Source organism: Hyla sarda, chromosome 1, assembly GCF_029499605.1.
Source record: "Hyla sarda isolate aHylSar1 chromosome 1, aHylSar1.hap1, whole genome shotgun sequence".
Lineage (NCBI taxonomy): Eukaryota > Metazoa > Chordata > Amphibia > Anura > Hylidae > Hyla > Hyla sarda.
In genome coordinates this window covers 438072769-438093183 of record NC_079189.1, presented here as the reverse complement: position 1 = coordinate 438093183, position 20415 = coordinate 438072769, and the positions used below count along the sequence as shown (strand labels likewise).

Below are 20415 nucleotides of genomic sequence, written 5' to 3'. Positions count from 1 at the left end.
TGTCTCTTTCTCTATATAAAACTTTCCCCCCTTTCTACCTCTTACAAACCTTCTACCTCCTGCTTATTCTGTACATTTTATATCTTCTTCAATGCATGTTACCTGGACTATTGACCATCAGCTGAGGTGTAATAGATCCGGATTGTGAGGAACTCTAGAGATATTACTAGTACCCACTAATAACACTTCATAAAAACCTAGCTTCATTATTTATCAGATAACGGCTTCTATCTATGCTCAATGTCCCTGACACTGCGCCTTCACCGGATACTCATAGAGCCAACCTGATCTATGCAGATTACCATAGTGTAACCTGGTCTTGTTAATATGTAATGACCTTTGTTTATTATTCTACGTACTTAAATTTTCTTTACTGTCAAATATCTGTTTTAAAGAAAAAAAAATTAATAATAAAAAAATAAAAATAAAAAAAAGCAAAGAAATAAAGAAGTAAAATGTGCATGCCATGTAGTGCAGCCAGAAAAGGTCTCCCCCTACTGCAGTGAAACCTGGGGAATAAGATATCCCTTTCCCCACACACTAATGATTTAGGATAAATTAATTTATAATAGTAACATAGTTCATAAGGTTGAAAAAAGTCCAGAGTCAGTCGTCAAGTTCAACCTATAACCCTAATGAGTCCCTACTGAGTTGATCCAGAGGAAGGCAAAAAAAAACCATACTAGAGGTAAAAATTCCTTCCCGACTCCAATTATGGCATCAGAATAAATCCCTGGATCACCCTTCTGTCCCTATAAATCTAGTATACATAACCAGTGATGTTATTACTCTCCAAAAATGCATCCAAGACCCTTTTAAATTCTTTTACAGAGTTCCCCATGACCACCTCCTCTGGGAGAGAATTCCACAGTCTCACTGCTCTTACAGTAAAGAACCCCGTCTGTGCTGGTGTAGAAACCTTCTTTCCTCTAAACGTAGATGATGCCGCCTTGTTATAGATACAGTCCTGGGTATAAATAGATCATGGGAGAGATCTCTGTACTGTCCCCTGATATATTTATACATAGTTATTAGGTCGCCCCTAAGCCTTCTTTTTTCTAAACTAAATAACCCTAATTCTGATAATCTTTCTGGGTACTGTAGTCCTCCAATTCCCCATATTAACCTGGTTAATAATCTAGCTTTACTCAACAGTCTCATGTCTTTTAACCTCTGAGGGTTAGAACATTGTGAAAACTCCTGCCCCTGTGTAGATTTCATAGGTGACTTACCTCTCGTCTTGCTCTTTTAAGGAACATAGCATCTGTACGCTGAAAGGCTTCCTTTAAAGCCCTGGCAGGATCTGACATCAATGTTTCATGTCGGGCCACCATAACATGGACGTGGGTAGCAGCATAATTAGCAGCATCTATTCCACCATGCCCATCAAATACAGCAAAATATGATCTCTCCACGCCATCCTGAAAGCAAGAAAGGCATAATGATAGAGTTGATTTAGAAAGCAAAATGGGAATACTGCTTTTAACAAAACAAATTAAAGGGGGTATTCCAGGCAAAAACTTTTTTTTATATACCAACTGGCTCTGGAAAGTTAAACAGATTTGTAAATTACTTCTATTAAAAAATCTTAATCCTTCCAATAGTTATTAGCTTCTGAAGTTTTCTGTCTAACTGCTCAATGATGATGTCACATCCCGGGAGCTGTGCATGATGGGAGAATATCCCCATAGGAACTGCACAGCTCCCGGGACGTGAGTCATCAGAAAGCAGTTAGACAGAAAAAATAACTATTGCAAGGATTAAGATTTTTTAATCAAAGTAATTTACAAATCTGTTTAACTGTCTGGAGCCAGTTGATATATAAAAAAAAGTTTTGGCCTGGAATACCTCTTTAAATTGTCTAGAAAGGCTGCAAAGCCACAGATTATTTAACCAGTTAAGGACGCACGGTGTACAGGTACAACCCCGTTCCCGAGTCCTTAAGGACTCAGGGCATACCTGTACTTCCCGAGTCCCGTTACCGGGGTTTAAACCGTTCTCACAAGCGGAGAATGCTTCAAAACCAGTGTATCCCGACTGCTATCAGCAGCCAGGACCCAGGGTTAATGCCGATCGGGACAATGCCCAGCATTAACCCTTTAGACGCTGCAATCAAAGTTGATCACGGCATCTAAGGTGAAAGTAAACATATCCCAGCAGCCTAGCGGAACTGATCGGGACTATCGCGACAGAATCGCAATGTCCCGATCAGTTTACTGAACGACAGGAGGGTCCTCACCTGCCTCCTCCTTGTCCGATCGGCAATCTACTGCTCCAAGCCTGCTTGGCAGCAGAGCGCCAATAACAGTGATCAATGCTATGCTATGGCATAGCATTGATCAGTGTATGCAATTAAAAGACTGTAAAAGTGTTAAAAAGTGTCAAAAAAAAACTAAAAAAACAGGAGAATAAATGTGAATAAGCCCCCCTAATAAGTTTGAATCACCCCCCCCTTTCCTATTTTTTAAATAAAATAATGTAATAAAATAAAAATGTAAAAAAATCTGAACTATTAATATGTAAGGTTAGCAAAACCGCGCGGTCTATGGTGTATACTTAAAAGATTACCAAAGTTCAAACTTTTGGTCACTTCATATACCATAAAAATATTATTAAAAAGCGATCAAAAAGTTCCATCAAAACAAAAATGGTAGTGATAAAAACTACAGACCACCGTGCAAAAAATAAGCTCTCATATAGCCCCATACACGGAAAAATTAAAAAGTTATAGGGTGACAATTTTAAACATACAGAGGGGCATTTACTAAGGGGTTTAGTCATTTTTTTCTGACTATTTTTGGAGCTAAATTGTCGCAATTGCGCCTACCCTATTTTTCGTGTGACTTTCTCTAGCAAGAGCTAGAAAGTCAAATTTTTTTTGACTTGCAGGGGTCAGGTATTTATTAACTGCGACAGTCGCAGCTGCACAATTAACATGGAGCAGGAAAAGCTAATGCCGCCCGGGCTCCGACAAACTTTCTCCCCGCTACCCTCAATTCGCTACAAGGAGACTGCAGTGATTTACATCCCCCCCTCTCACCTGCCAGCGCCACACAACTCCCATCTGTCTGCTAACTGTTGCAAGACTACAAGTCCCAGCATGCCCATACAGTGAGGACACTCTGGGAGTTGTAGTCTTGTAGCAGCGGGAGCTGAGCTGCGGGGGCGGGAGACAAGGAGGGGGATGTATATCAGTGTCCCCATAAGTGAGGGTAGCGGGGAGGCATTATGAGGCTTTGGCTGTCAGGGCAGGCTGGGTGTTGTAGTTTTGCAACAGCTGGAGGGCCACAGTTTGCAGACCACTGGTTTGTGGTCTGTAAACTGTAGTCCTCCAGCTGTTGCAAAACTAAACAGCTGAAGGGGACCGGCGAAGACGTTCACTTACCCTTCCGAGGCTCCAGCGACGATCGGTGACGGAGATCGTCGGGCGGCACTGTTGCGCGGCAGTGTCTAGCGGCAAAGGGCTATGTTGCCCAAGCCCTAAAACAGTGTTTCCCAACCAGGGTGCCTCCAGATGTTGTAAGACTACAACTCCCAGCATGCCTGGACAGCCTTTGGCTGTCTAGGCATGCTGGGAGTTGTAGTTTTGCAACATCTGGAGGCACCCTGGTTGGGAAACACTGTTTTAGGCCAGTGTTTCCCAACCAGGGTGCCTCCAAATGTTGCAAAACTACAACTCCTGGGAGTTGTAGTTTTGCTTACTGTAAGGGTATGCTGGGAGTTGTAGTCCTGCAGCTGGGGGCAGGGGACAAGCTTGTCACTTGCTCACACATCTCCTGCCCCACACAACTACAACTCCCAGCATGTCCTTACTGTAAGCATGCTGGCAGTTGTAGTCGGGCGAGGCGGGAGATGTGTGAGCAGGTGATAATAAATGTACTAACCCATTTTTTTTTTCTCATTTCAGATCAGTGTATCCTGTGGACTCCTTGGGATTCGGTGGACTACTTCGATGACCAGCGGTTTTCTTTGTTTGATTTTAATAAAATGGTTAACGAGGGCTTGTGGGGGAGTGCTTTTTGTAATAAATTTTTTTTAAAACCTGCGTTTTTTCCTTACTTTACTTGACAGGCTTAGTATTGGAAGCTGTCTTATAGACGGAGTCAGTTACTAAGCTGGGCTTAGCGTTAGCCACAAAAACAGCTAGCGCTAACCCCCAATTATTACCCCGGTACCCAACGCCACAGGGGTGCCGGGAAGAGCCGGTACCAACAGGCCCGGAGCGTCAAAAATGGCGCTCCTCGGCCTAGGGGGTAACAGGCTGGCGTTATTTAGGGTGGGGAGTGCCAGTAACAATGGTCCTCGCCCACCCTGGTAACGTCAGGCTGTTACTGTTTGGTTGGTATTTGGCTAAGAATAAAAATAGGAGGGACCCTATGCGTTTTTTTTTTAAATAAATAATTAAATATTGAAAAAAAACACATAGGGTCCCCCCCTATTTTTATTCTCAGCCAAATACCAACCAAACAGTAACAGCCTGACATTACCAGGGTGGGCGAGGACCATTGTTACTGGCCCTCCCCAGCCTAAACAACGCCAGCCTGTTACCGCCTAGGCCCAGGAGCGCCATTTTTGACGCTCCGGGCCTGTTGGTACCAGCTCTTCCCGGCACCCCTGTGGCGTTGGGTACCGGGGTAATAATTGGGGGTTAGCGCTAGCTGTTTTTGTGGCTAACCCTAAGCCTGGCTTAGTAATGGACTCCGTCTGTAAGACAGCTTCCACTACTAAGCCTGTCAAGTAAAGTAAAAGTAAAAAAATAAAATAAAAAAACCCACAACAGGTTTAAAAAAAAAAATGTTATTACAAAAAAAACACTCCCCCACAAGCCCTCGTTAACCATTTTATTAACATCAAGCAAAGAAAAACGCTAGTCGTCGAAGTAGTCCACCGAATCCGAAGGAGTCCACAGGATACACAGATATGTAGAAGAAGTAAAAAAAAAAAAAAAAAAAGTGTTAAAAAAAATTTAATAAACACACACACACACTAAACGCCGTTTACCACTATTCTGAGCCATGACTACAATTTAGTTATTGAATTATTTAGATGTGGTGAAAAAGCTAAAAAAAAAAAAAAAAAAAAAAAAAAAAAAAAAGATCCAGAAGGAAACCTAGCAGCCAAACCTATTCAGACAGCAGGAAAAAGGAACAGACTATTTTTTCTACTACATGAAGTAAATTTCCCCCTTTTGCCTACGTGTGCCAAATTTATTAACGCCGTGCAACAATTTAGTAAATTTGTCGCACAGTCAAAAATGAAGTAGAAAAAAACAGGGTAAAAACCAGACTACATAGTAAAAGATTAGTAAATGCCCCTAACTATTTTTGGTGCATGTAGTTATAATTTTTTTTGGGAGTAAAATAAGTAGTAAAATAAATAAAACCTACATAAATTGGGTATCCCTGTAACCATATCAACTTAGAGAATAAAGATAAGGTGTCTTTTTTAAAAAAAAAAAAAAGCACTGTGTATAAACGGAAGGCCTAAAAAGTTGCAAAATCTTGTTTATTTTTTTCATTTCCCCCCACAAAAATTTTTTCTTTTGTTTCGCTGCAGATTTGGTTTTAAAATGTCATTACAAAGTACAATTGGTGACGCAAAAAACAAGCCCTTATATGGGTCTGTAGGTGCAAAATTTAATGTGTTACGTTTTTTAGAAGAGGAGGAGGAAAAAACTAAAGTGCAAAAACGAAAATTGTTTTGAGTCCTTAACCCCTTAAGGACTCAACCCATTTTGGCCTTAAGGACTCAGACAATTTAATTTTAACGTTTTCATTTTTTCCTCCTCGCCTTCTAAAAATCATAACTCTTTTATATTTTCATCCACAGACTACTATGAGGGCTTGTTTTTTGCGTGACCAGTTGTCCTTTGTAATGACATCACTCATTATATCATAAAATGTATGGCGCAACCAAAAAACACTATTTTTGTGGGGAAATTAAAACGAAAAACGCAATTTTGCTAATTTTGGAAGGTTTTGTTTTCACGCCGTACAATTTATGGTAAAAATGACGTGTGTTCTTTATTCTTAGGGTCAATACGGTTAAAATGATACCCATTATTATATACTTTTATATTATTGTTGCGCTTAAAAAAAAATCACAAACTTTTTAACCAAATTAGTACGTTTATAATCCCTTTATTTTGATGACCTCTAACTTTTTTATTTTTCCGTATAAGTGGCGGTATGGGGGCTCATTTTTTGCGCCATGATCTGTACTTTTTTTTGATACCACATTTGCATATAAAAAACTTTTAATACACTTTTTATAATTTTTTTTTTAATAAAATGTATAAAAAAAGTAGGAATTTTGGACTTTTTTTTATTTTTTTTCGTTCACGCCGTTCACCGTACGGGATCATTAACATTTTATTTTAATAGTTCGGACATTTACGCACGCGGCGATACCAAATATGTCTATAAAAAATGTTTTTTACGCTTTTTGGGGGTAAAATAGGAAAAAACGGACGTTTTACTTTTTTATTGGGGGAGGGGATTTTTCACTTTTTTTTAACTTTTACTTTTACATTTTTTAACATTTTTTTTTACACTTGAATAGTCCCCATAGGGGACTATTCATAGCAATACCATGATTGCTAATACTGATCTGTTCTATGTATAGGACACTATATCGTCCACTGCGGGCGATCCGATCGTTCATTTAAATCGCGAACTCCCGCAGATGCCGGGATCTGTATTGATCCCGGCACCTGAGGGGTTAATGGCGGACGCCCGCGAGATCGCAGGCGTCGGCCATTGCCGGCGGGTCCCTGGCTGCGATTAGCAGCCGGGATCAGCCGCGCATGACACGGGCATCGCTCCGATGCCCGCGGTTATGCTTAGGACGTAAATGTACGTCCTGGTGCGTTAAGTACCACCTCACCAGGACGTATATTTACGTCCTGCGTCCTTAAGGGGTTAAGGTGAAAATGGGTCCTTAAGGGGTTAAATTTGTATCTTTTATGTTCATTTTAAATTATATTTACCTTGAAGCCAAAAAGCTGGTTGAATTCCAAGAGCGACACATGACGATCTTCCATTTTCCTTCTTGTGTTGCGTATTGAGTGAATAGAGACAAGCAAGCTTCGTTTAGTGGTTGGTGCTGAAGGTAACTGTATTTGCCACTGACTGCTGATCTCTTGGAGACAGGTAAGGCAGCGTTGAAGTAAAGCATCAAAGTCGAGGACTACAGAAAAAAGTTAAGGACAAGGACATAAGAAAGCACATTTGTGGCTAATAAAATTGACCATTTCTTCTGAATTTCATCTAATCTGTGTACACTGTGGCCCACATTTATCATTGTCTTTAGACTGTTTTTTGTGTCTAAAAAAGGGGCAAAAAAGGGGCAAAAAAGGCACAAGCAGGGTTTTTTTTGCGCCTTTTTTTGCCCCTTTTTGTTTACACATTTCTGCTGATTTTGAGTTGCAATCCACTGATTTTGGCAATAGACATGATATGGAAGGGATTTATCATTGCCCCTTTTTGTAAAAAGGAGCAAAAAAAGGCGCAAAGCCACTGAAAAGTCTCTAAAACTACACCAGCCCAGACATGGTGTAGCTTTTTGGTGTATGTGTAGACAGAAGTTTCAGAAAATGTGGACCTGCACAAAATTTATCAAAGCTCTTACCTTTTAATAAATTTGGTGCTCCTACACGTTACCAGCACACAAAAAAAAGGTGTAAAAAAAATGCTTCACTTGCACTGCAATGATAAATGTGGGCCTGTATCCTTAAGTAGTTTTTTCCTACCTAATACTTACATGACACACATAGACATGGTCACTCAGAGGATTAATAAACCGTCAAAATCGACATAATTTTGGAATGCTGCTCTTTGACATTCTTTGGTAAAGACAGACTTTATAAGAACACAACAGGAAAGAAATGATGCACATTTCCCAAGCTAACCACATTCTTTACCAACAGAGGGAGCTAACACACCACTAAATATAAAATAACCAATAGTAAGAATGGTTCTGTAGATCAGTGTTTCCCAACCAGTGTGCCGCCAGCTGTTGCAAAACTACAACTCCCAGCATGCTCAGACAGCCTTTGGCTGTCTGAGCTAGCTGGGAGTTGTAGTTTTGCAACAGCTGGAGGCATACTGATTGGGAAACACTGCTGTAGATTCACAGATTCAGCATTTGCTTTTCTTAAAGCCTTACTGTTTCTTTAGCTTACTTTTCTTACAGCCTCATGTTGCTCATATAGGTCGAAAGTTGTTGATCGTAACAGATCTCACTAAGACCCGCTGCAATTGTGACATAATAGCTGGGGTAGCGGGCAGCATTACATTCCACTCCCCAGCTGGCCGCCCGATCCGACCTTTTCTCTGCATAGAAGTCTATGTCTAAGCAACACATCAAAAGTTGTTTTTAATGACCATAATGCTTTAAAATGACATTTTACTGTATATGATCTTACCCCTACATTGTTTTATACTAGTTAGTTTGTACAACCACATGCTCAAACCATATGAGATTAACCAAATGGGGATGGGGAGGGGACACTGCAGTGCCTTATATTACATTCTGCATACGTTTCTTAAATAGATCTCTTGTTCTGAGCTATGAAGACACATTAGTGTATAAAGATACTGTTCCGACTGCTTTCACAGAGCATTTCTAGAACATGAGAATTCATGGCCCAGATGCATCAATCTGCCTGAAACCAAAACTCTCTGGTTTTATCCAGAACAACCAATCACAATTCATCTTGATTGGTTGCTATGGGCAAAACCAGACAATTTTTGGTGACAGGCAAATTGATAAATCTAGGCCTATACCTTTAGATTGAGTGTAATGGGAATCCAATTAATCTCCAAATTTTAAAATGTAATCTAGAGAACTAATAATAAATACAATAGTATCAGCCATTATACCCATAGGCCATACTTACGGCTTCCAGTCTGTACATCATTTTCTGGTCCTTCCACCTCATCCTGCTTCTTCTCAACAAAGGAGTCCAAGTCTGTCAACAGGGTCTGGTGAACAGCGGATCCAACTAAACAGGCAGCCAGCCAAGATTGACCGCCTCTGCAAAAACACAGAAAAGCCATCTGAGAGCGAACCAGAAGCTTAATAAGTGAAGAGAATAAAATTCAAGATTAAATATTCTCTGTCTTTTCATCACCCAGATTTAAAATGTACTATACAGTCGTGGCCGAAAAGGTTGGCACCCCTGAAATTTTTCAAGAAAATGAAATATTTCTCACAGAAAAGGATTGCAGTTACACATGTTTATTCTCTGTGTGTATTGGAACTAAACCAAAAAACGGAGGAAAACAAATTGGACATAATGTCACACCAAACTACAAAATTATTGGCACCTTTAACTTAATATTTGGTTGCACACCCTTTGGAAAAAATAACTGAAATCAGTTGCTTCCTATAACCATCAATAAGCTTCTTACACCTCTCAGCCGGAATGTTGGACCACTCTTCCTTTGCAAACTGCTCCAGGTCTCTCTTATAGGAAGGGCGCCTTTTCCCAACAGCAATTTTAAGATCTCTCCAAAGGTGTTCAATGGGATTTAGATTTGGACTTATTGCTGGACACTTCAGAACTCTGCAGCGCTTTGTTGCCATCCATTTCTGGGTGCTTTTTGACGTATGTTTGGGGTCATTGTCCTGCTGGAAAACCCAAGATCTCGGATGCAAACCCAGCTTTCTGACATTGTGCTGTACAGTGCGACCCAAAATCCGTTAGTAATCCTCAGATTTCATGTTTTGCACACATTCAAGGCCCCCAGTGCCAGAGGCAGCAAAACAACCCCAAAAAATCATTGAACCTCCACCATATTTCACTGTAGGCCTCATTCCGTTTTCGGTAAACAGTAGAATGATGGTCTTTACCAAAAAGCTCTATCTTAGTCTCATCTGTCCACAAGACGTTTTCCCAGAAGGATTTTGGCTTACTCAAGTTCATTTTGGCAAAATGTAGTCTTGCTTTTTTTTATGTCTCTGTGTCAGCATTGGGGTCTTCCTGGGTCTTCTGCCATAGTGTTTCATTTCATTTAAATGTCGACGGATAGTTTGCGCTGACACTGATGCTCCCTGAGCCTTCAGGACAGCTTGAATATCTTTGGAACTTGTTTGGGGTTGCTTATCCACCATCCGGACTATCCTGCGTTGACACCTTTCATCAATTGTTCTCTTCCGTCCACGTCCAGGGAGATTAGCTACAGTGCCATGGGTCACAATCTTCTTGATAACGTTGCGCACTGTGGACAAAGGCAAATCTAGAGATTCTGGAGATGGACTTGTAACCTTGAGATTGTTGATATTTTTCCACAATTTTGGTTCTCAAATCCTCAGACAGTTCTCTTCTCCTCTTTCTGTTGTCCATGCTTAGTGTGACACACACAGAGACACACAATGCAAAAACTAAGTGAACTTCTCTCTTTTTTATCTGCTTTCAGGTGTGATTTCTATATTGCCCATACCTGTTACTTTCCCCAGGTGAGTAAAAAATGAGCATCACATGCTTGCTTTTTTCCCCTCCCTTTTTTGGTTTAGTTCCAATACACACAAAGGGAATAAACATGTGTATAGCAAAACATGTGTTACTGCAATCCTTTTCTGTGAGAAATACTTCATTTTCTTGAAAAATTTCAGGGGTGTCAACATTTACGGCCATGACTGTATGTCCAGCAGTTGAAAAACTCTGTTCACATTAGTGTTTGGATTTTCTGTGGCAGACCCCACTGAGGTCAATGTATTCTCCTGCAGATTTTCATGCATATATTCAACACTGCAATGTGGCCATTTAAAAAAGAAATATGTATTTTGATGTGTTACTTTGAACCAGAATACAAGTGCATTTGATAAAAAAAAAACAAAAAAAAAAAAAAAAACACATATGCAACAAGGCTACAAACTAGGTCTCATTAATTTAATTACAAGCACTTTTTTATTTATTTTATTAGCAGGTAGACAAGGAAAAAGGGATGTGCATTTTCCATGTGTAATGACAAATTGTTACTTCCATTATGATAAGTATGAGCATTAATGTGTCCTTATTTAGAAAAACTTTGGACATGTCAGACAAACGTATGAAGCAGTTTGATTGCTTGGGGTCAGAATGTTTAGACTGTGACCAACCTCTAGATATGTCTGGATGTAGTCTGCAGTGACAGGCTTCACTGCCCATCTGGGCGCAATCTCAGTCCATTTGCAATAGACTAACGGAGATCGCAGAATGAAGTGCGCTTCTCCTGGCGGTATCTAAATCTGACAATGAGCAATAAAAACTTGTGTCCTTCTGGCATGTCAAATTTTTTTCTAAATGACAGGGACACTTTGAAAATATTACTAATAGCCATGAAACACACTATGTTGCCCTGAAATAATGAGGTTGTCTGGTGTAAACAATCTTATTCTCTATCCACAGGACCTGATTAGCAGCTGATTGCGGGGGTCCGACTCTTTGATGCTCTCATAGAATTGAATTGAGTTTGGGCCGTCTATAGAAGTAGTTCCTTACTGAGAGCTGGAATCCTGTTGCAGAGATTACGGGGATTGTAGTGGTTGGACGCCCCCGAGGCTATGCTACTTATCCCCTATCCTGTAGATTGGGGATAAGGCTGCATTCACACCACATTTTTGCAATACAGTTCCCATATACGTTTTCAATTTGAAAACCGTACGGAACCGTATTGAAAACTGTATGCATTTACTGTCCATTAAAAACGTGTAAACAAGCCAATGACAAACTTGGCACATATAAGGGTATGTTCAGACTACGGATTTGTAGCTGAATCTCCGCTTGCGGAATTCAGCGAGCGGAGACCCATTCTGGCAGCCAGCGGCGGCACGACCGCGCCATCACCATTGACGGCTATGCAGTGCTCGCGGACTTCCGCGCAAAGATTGAACATGTTCTTTCTTTGCGCTGAACAATTTCAGCGGCGGAATTGTCCGCAGCTGAAATTCCGCAGTGTGAACAGGTCTTGCGGAAGACCCATTCACACAGATGCTAACGTTCACTGTGCGGAATTCCGCTCACGGAATTCCGCAGTGTGAACATACCCTTAGAGAAAAAAGGTTAACACAGTAAACATGTCATCTATATGTATGTATTGATACCACTGAGGGAACAATATGCCCCCGGCTTCCATCCACTCAGTCCTAATCATAAACCATAAATTTCTATCAATGCGTTCCTGGTAACCAGAACATTTCCTGTAAGGTTCAAGTCAGGAAATGCTGCCACAAAAAGGAAGCCCAGCAGGAAATGTTGTCACAGAAGGAAGTCTGCTAAGGCCGACGCAATTGTGATATAGAGGAAGCCTGTCTATGACAACAATAGTGAGGATAAGCACCTTTGTAAATACAGACCAGAGAAATGTCAATGCCCAGAGATGAGGGGGGCGGGAGAAAACAAATAATTCATATACTATGTCCAGTGTTTCCTAACCAGGGTGCCTCCAGCTGTTGCAAAACTATAACTCCCATCATGCCCTGACAGCCTTCGGCTGTCCGGGCATTCTGGGAGTTGTACTTTTGCAACTGCTGGAGGCGCCCTGGTTGGAAAACACATACTATGGCCCAGATTTATCAAACTGTGTGAGAGAATAAATAGAGATATTTTCCCACAGCAGCCAATCACAGCTCAGCTAACTAGCTGTGGTAAAGTGAAAGCTGAGCTGTGATTGGTTGCTGTGAGAAAATCCCTCCACTTGTTCTCGCACAGTTTGATAAATCTCCCCCTATGTCACTAACTGCAAGCCTAAAATAACATGCATCCTGTGTAAGGCTGGGTTCACACCACGTTTTTGCAATACAGTTTTTTGCGGATTCCTCAAAACCTGACTAAACTGTATCAAAACGTGTGTACAAAGTTTTATCTGTATACGGTTGAAAACAGTATACGGTTTGAAAAGTGATGTCCGGTTGCATTCGTTTTTTTAAGAAAAAAAAACGCATATTTTTGAACTTTTCACTCAATTATGAATAAAGTTTCACTTGTTTGATTGAAATTCCAAGAAAAAAAAACTGTGCAAAGTCAAAAACCGTATGGTAAAAACTGGATGGAACCGTACACACATGCAGTTCTGTACGGTTCCCATTGGTCAATACTGTTTTTCACCTGGACCAAAAACCGTGGTAGGCCACAGTTTTCTGTCCAGAAAAAAAAGTTAAAAACCGTGTGGTGTGAAAAACGGAGACAACCGTATGCAATATGGTGCATACGGTTTTGAATCGAAAGTCTATGGGCACGGTTTTCAGTACAGTTGCATACGTTTTTTTTTTTTTTTTTTTTTTTTAAACCGTATCCAAAAACTGTATAGAAAATCGTGGTGTGAACCCACCCTTAGGGTGCATTCACACCACGTTTTTTGCTATATAGTTCCCGTATCAGGTTTTTGAGAAAAAGTGGATTCCTCAAAACCTGACTAAACTGTATCAAAACGTGTGTACAAATTTAAACCCGTATACAGTTAAAAACCGTATACGGTTTGAAAAATGACATCCGGTTGCATCCGTTTTTTAAGGAAAAAAACGTATACGTTTTTAACTTTTCGCTCCATTTTGAATAAAGTTTTACTTGTTTGATTGAAATTCCCAAAAAAAAAAAAACTGTGCAAAGTCAAAAACCGTATGGTGAAAACCGTATGGAACTGTATTGCACATACAGTTCTGTACGGTTCCCATTGACTCCCATGTTAAAAAAAAAAAAAGGGTATACGGTTTGATACAGTTTTTCACCCGGACCTAAAACCGGGTAAGCTACGGTTTTGGGTAGAGGAAAAAAACCTGACAAAACCGTACAGGATGCAAAACGGACACAACCTGATGCATCTTTTAGCATACGGTTTTCAATGGAGAGTCAATGCATACGTTTTACCAATACGGTTCCACGCGGTTTTTACATAGAAAACGTATACAGGAACTGTATTGCAAAAACGTGGTGTGAATGCAGCCTAACAGTTACAACTTGCTTTATCCATTGTATACCAATGCACAGATAAAAGCTTACTGAACTGGGTATATGGTGAAATGTAAGCTTTTCCACTGAAACAGTTTGGTACATAATGCATGCAGGTAGGCATCCGAAAAATAGCAATGGCAAGTTTCCCCACAATCTAGCATTGCTTTTTTTGGGGAATCTCTAGCAGTCTTGTGAAGCCCAAGGACTCCTTAGAACCTATAGTGCACATGTGAACAAAACCGTATATACATATCACTAACTCTAAACACAAAAGGGTAAGATTTATCAAACTGTGTGAGAGAAAAAGTTAGAGATTTTCCCTCAGCAACCAATCACAGCTCAGCTTTCACTTTACCACAGCTCGTTAGCTGAGCTGTGATTGGTTGCTGAGGGAAAATCTCTCCACTTTTTCTCTCACAAAATTTGATAAATCAGGGCCAATATTTTTCTGTTAATAATGGAAGCCATTAGGGCATATATTTACTAGGGATCAACCGATATCGATTTTTTAGGGCCGATACCGATAATCTGTGACCTTTCAGGCCGATAGCCGATAAACTTATACCGGAATATCGGTATAAGTTATCGGCTATATGCCGATACGATAACCGGTAATTACCGATACCGATAATGTCCAAAATCGTGAATATCGGCCGATAATATCGGCCAAACCAATAATCGGTCGATCCCTAATATTTACATGGGTAAAAAGACAAGCGCTTGGGAGTGAGGTTTTCTAAGGTGACACAACACTGGTGTTTATGTATTTTCTTCATTAAAAACAGTGCATCTTTTGCCTCTGTGAACATAACCGAGTGCTGTGCTGGATCCAACGGCCTGAGGCTTCATAGTCCAGAAACATAACACCTTGTAATATATTTACGGTTACAACAATGTTAACCAAATGACTGAAACAAGCTCCGTCAGGCCAAATACTGATCATACCAGGTGTTTCCTAGGGTACCCGTAAACAATGGGATTCAGTAGAAACCAGGTTGTAAAAACCTACTCTTGTAAGAAACATATAGAATGGTAACCTAAAGGCACATACCTTGTGTACAGATTATACAGTACAAGCAGCTACAAGACTAAGGGCAGAAATGGTATCAGGGGTTATCCCACCAATAAATATTTATCTAAAAAGGTAAAGAATGTTATCTGATGTAAGGCTAGGTATAAACCCGTGTCAGAGGTATATTAGAAGCCGCGTGGCGGATTCAGTCAAAAATGGCAGATATAATTGCCCAGCATACCGCACTATTTATCAGACCCCACTTGTGTCTAGCATGTAGCAGAAATTCTGCTGTGTGAATGGGACAGTGGAATCCCATTGAAATGTTTCAAAGGTGTTATCCAGGAAAAAACTTTTTTTTATATATATATATATAATCTCAACTGGCTCCAGAAAGTTAACCAGCTTTGTAAATTACTTCTATTAAAAAATCTTAATCCTTTCAGTACTTATGAGCTGCTGAAGTTGAGTTGTTCCTTTCTGTCTAAGTGCTCTCTGATGACACCTGTCTCTGGAACTGTCCAGAGTAGAAGCAAATCCCCATAGCAAACCTCTTCTACTCTGTGCAGTTCCCAAGACAAGCAGAGATGTCAGCTGAGAGCACTGTTGCCAGACACAAAAGAACTCAACTTCAGCAGCTGATAATTATTGGAAGGATTAAGATTTTTTTTAATAGAAGTAATTTACAAATCTGTTTTCCCTCTTCCGGCCATTTTGAATCCAACTGGAATATATATATATGACACAGCACCAGTCACGAGGTCCGGGTTGAATGCAGTTAAAACAGCTTTATTGCATCATGGTATAAAGTGCGATGTTTCGGCTCAGAAGCCTTTCTCAAGCATGCTTGAGAAAGGCTACTGAGCCGAAACGTCGCACTTTATACCCTGATGCAATAAAGCTGTTTTAACTGCATTCAACCCGGACCTCGTGACTGGTGCTGTATCCTAAAGAGTGGAAGTATTTAGTTATCCAGCATGGCACGCTGGGGGACTCCTGCACCGCACTGAAGGCCATCCAGTGCTGGAATTTCTACAATTTATATTATACATATAAGTTTTTTCCTGGAATACCCCTTTAACTATAAATTCATGCAGAATTTTCATGCAGAATTCCATGCAGAAATTCTGGAGTGGAACAAAAGCATATACAGTACAACACATACACCATTGGGTATAAAACAAGTAATATATTGAAAATTGCAATTTCTACATATATATATATATATATATATATATATATATATATATATATGTTTTTTTTTTTATGATTTACCCCATTAGAAAGTTACAAATAATGAAATGGCTGCTGATAACGGAATCAATAGTCAGGTATAGCCAAACTTTTCCAAATGCTCACAGACTTTTTCTCACGAAAATAAAAATGATGACATTGCTGGCTGGATTACAAAAGTACAGTGCTCCAGCGCAGGCTGGATTACACAAGTACAGTGCTCCAGCGCAGGCTGGATTACAAAAGTACAGTGCTCCAGCGCAGGCTGGATTACAAAAGTACAGTGCTCCAGTGCACACTGGATTACACAAGTACAGTGCTCCATTGCACGCTTGATTACACAAGTACAGTGCTCCAGTGCACACTGGATTACACAAGTACAGTGCTCCAGTGCACGCTGGATTACTCAAGTACAGTGCAGGCTGGATTACACAAGTACAGTGCTCCAGTGAAGGTTGGATTACACAAGTACAGTGCTCCAGTGCAGGCTGGATTACACAAGTACAGTGCAGGTTGGATTACACAAGTACAGTGCTCCAGTGCAGGTTGGATTACACAAGTACAGTGCTCCAGTGCAGGTTGGATTACACAAGTACAGTGCCCCAGTGCAGGTTGGATTACACAAGTACAGTGCCCCAGTGCAGGCTGGATTCCACAAGTACAGTGCTCCAGTGCAGGCTGGATTCCACAAGTACAGTGCCCCAGTGCAGGTTGGATTACACAAGTACAGTGCTCCAGTGCAGGCTGGATTACACAAGTACAGTGCTCCAGTGCAGGCTGGATTACACAAGTACAGTGCTCCAGTGCAGGCTGGATTACACAAGTACAGTGCTCCAGTGCAGGCTGGATTACACAAGTACAGTGCAGGCTGGATTACACAAGTACAGTGCCCCAGGGCAGGCTGGATTACACAAGTACAGTGCTCCAGGGCAGGCTGGATTACACAAGTACAGTGCTCCAGGGCAGGCTGGATTACACAAGTACAGTGCTCCAGGGCAGGCTGGATTACACAAGTACAGTGCTCCAGGGCAGGCTGGATTACACATGTTCTGTGCTCCAGTGAAGTCTGGATAAGGCTGGGTTCACATCACGTTTTTACCAATACGTTATTGCATACTGCTGGGGGGAGCTAAAACCTTGCGCTCCCTTATCCCTGCCGTATGTAATTAATTTCAATGAGACGACCAGAGTGAAACGCAGATTTTGGTCGGCTCATTTTTGCCCCGTATGCGGTTTTCCACCACACCTCAAACCGTGGTAGACTACGGTTTTAGGTGCGGTGGGAAAACCTCATACGGGGCAAAAATGAGCATCTTCTGTGCTCCAGTGCAGGCTGGATCACACAAGCACGATGCTCCAGTGCAGGCTGTGCATGACTTTTCAAAGATCCTCCATGTCCATAAGGAAATAGAAAAACTTGGAAAAATGTGTTATCATAAGTATTTTGTCCAGTAATATGACCTTAACATACTGCTAATTTTTATTAAATTATTACATTTTTTTTACATTAGACTACATTTACATTTTTTACATTAGACTGTACCTCCAGCAGCTGTAGCCGATTCTGAGTTTCATACACATGACGGAGTTGCAGGTATCGATAAAATGAGGAGCGCGGTAAAGCAAACTCCTCCTGCAAATCCTCAAAAGATCTAACTACCCCCTGCACAGCCAGCTGCCCCAGTTCACACAATCCCCTCCTCTCCCAGTAGCTAGCATCCACAAAAGAGTAGAAAACCTGCAAGCTCGGGTTACGCCATAGCGGTGTAAGTGGTAAAGAATTCGTAAGACCCAGTAATTTACACGTATGGCCCCAGAGCTTGCAGAGGAGCAGGGTAGTGGGAGAAGAGTCCGGAGGTCTGGTCAGGGCTCCAATTTCAAGAATGTGTAGTGGCACTCTCCCTCCATGTTTAGCCATAAATAAACGTCCAGTAGGCCCCAATAAAGACGTCTTCACCCACCCTCTTAACTGATGAAGTTGCGAGGCGATAAAGTACAGCCAGGGATTAGGCAACGTCAGCCCCCCTGAATATTTTGCCCTTTGTAAGGTTTCAAGTTTGATCCTAGCAGTCTCCCCCCCCCCCCCCACCCCATACTAACTGTCTGAAAAGCTGCTGTATTCTGTGAAAGTAAGTCATTGCTATCCACACAAGAGAGTTCTGCAGCACATAGAGCAACTGCGGCATGAGGACCATTTTTGGAAGATTAGTCTGGCCAACCACCGAAATCGTCAATTTACACCAGACCGCCACCTTTTTTGAACTCTTGTCCAGCAGGGGTGTCAGGTTCCGGGGTATAAAATCGTGCAAAAATGGTGTGATGTTGATACCTAAGTACTTAAATTCCTTAACCACCTGAATATCAGAGAGGGCTGAGGAATATTAGGCAGAGCATCTAAGGGCATCAGAACAGACTTGTCCCAATTGATAAGCAGGCCAGAGTAGGTACCAAACTCCAAAATAAGAGACATAGCAGGAGACAGGGATCAAGCAGTATCACCCAAAAATAGTAACATGTCATCTGCATAAAGCGCCACTCTCTCGTCAATGGAGCCGTAGCGGAATCCAATCAGATCCGGTGAGGCACGCAGGAGACAAGCCAGCGGCTCTATGGCTAACGCAAACAGCAGAGGCGACAGGGGACACCCCTGTCGCGTACCCCTCTGTAGGTCAAATGATGGGGACAACCTGCCAATGACCCGAAGACGGGCAGTCGGACGCTGGTAGAGAAGTTTAACATAAGTAAGGAATTTAGGTCCAAACCCCATGGCCCCCATTACCCCCCCCCCCCCCCAAATAGTTCCATTCGACGCTATCAAATGCTTTGGCAGCGTCCAATGAAAAAAAAAAAAAAAACGATCTCACTCCTGCGCCCTCCTGAGTCATCTGCAAATTCAGGTACACCCTGCTAATATTGTCGACCGTGGACGTACCCGGCATAAAGCCTGTCTGATCACCATGGACCAGAGACAAGACAGATTCCATTTAAAGGTCCCCATAAACTTTAGTCAAAAGACGGTCAAACCTGCTGACTGACTGTCTAAAGTGTATGGCGTCGGGGACTCTCCCCTGACAAAAAAGGGGAGAAAAATGCTGGGCAAGTTGGATTTCAAATGCCCACCACTATTGTTCTGGGAGAGATGAGCTTCCACCAGAGCTGCCATGTGTATGGCGAGATTCAGAGAGATAGCTGTCAGCCATACGTTCTTGACGGTTTATGTCCCAGATCATTTGGACAATATTATGCATACAATTTCAATACAAATGAAACACGCCTATAGCATATTTTCATATCTCAAATGACTTCAATGGTAATCACTATCCATACCCCCTCCTGGTGCTGGGCGGTATGACCAAAATTGCATATCACAGTATTTTTGTAAGTTATGGCTAATCATATGTGACCCGCGGGCGCTGCTCTGCTCTGCTCTCTAACACCCCACCCCCAATTAATTATCAGCCGTACTGATGAATTTTACATATTCCTGTGCCCAGGCTGCTAAACGATAAACAATATATATCGGGTACTATCCCACATGACAAGAGGAATGCTAAGGCTATGTTCACTCGACAGAATTTCCACATAAAGATGCGGAATTACGGCCAAATGAGGCAGACGCGGAATTTTTCATCTTTCTGCATATGAGGAATTCATGCAGATACTGTATGTGTGAATACACCCTAAGGGTACGTTCACACGTACGCAGATTTGATGCGCAGGATTTGATGCACAGGATTTTCTGCTGCACATTTCAATGTAAACTAAATGACTGAGCACAGCTTCTAATCGGCAGTTACAAATCCTGCGCATCATATCTGCACAGGATCCTGTATGTGTGAATACACCCTAAGGATACGTTCACATGTACAGGATCTGCTGCATATTTTTGCTGTATATTTTGTGCAGCTGATTTTGTTATCCATTGAAGTTAATGGATCTTATTTACTAAGAGTGGAGTGTAGGTTTCTTGTGGGTTTTAATTCCCTACAATTTTTCCCCCACCGTATTTACTAAGGTTTCCCTACATTTTCCACTTTCCCTACACTTTCCCTGTGGCGCAGACCGAATTTCTGGCGCAATGCGACAGAATCTGGCGCACAACCCGACAAAACATGTCAGGTTTGCAATAGTAAATGAGGGCCAATATGTAGAAAATCAGCTGCACAAAACATGCTGCAGATCCTGTACATGTGAATGTACCGTAATAGTGCAGGAGATAAGGAATCTAATGCAGTTT

The 20415-nt window shown here is 41.5% G+C and overlaps 1 protein-coding gene across 1 annotated transcript in view; it reads right to left on the bottom strand.

Moving 5' to 3' along the window:
* PPM1F (protein phosphatase, Mg2+/Mn2+ dependent 1F) overlaps positions 1–20415 on the bottom strand; it is a 44155-nt gene that overhangs the window by 21031 nt on the left and 2709 nt on the right. The window contains exons 2-4 of the mRNA XM_056532060.1: positions 8900–9036; positions 6989–7188; positions 1233–1421 (exon numbers count right to left, since the gene is read on the bottom strand). Of these exons, the coding sequence (XP_056388035.1) occupies positions 1233–1421; positions 6989–7188; positions 8900–9036 (526 nt within the window). The remainder of the gene's footprint in view (positions 1–1232; positions 1422–6988; positions 7189–8899; positions 9037–20415) is intronic.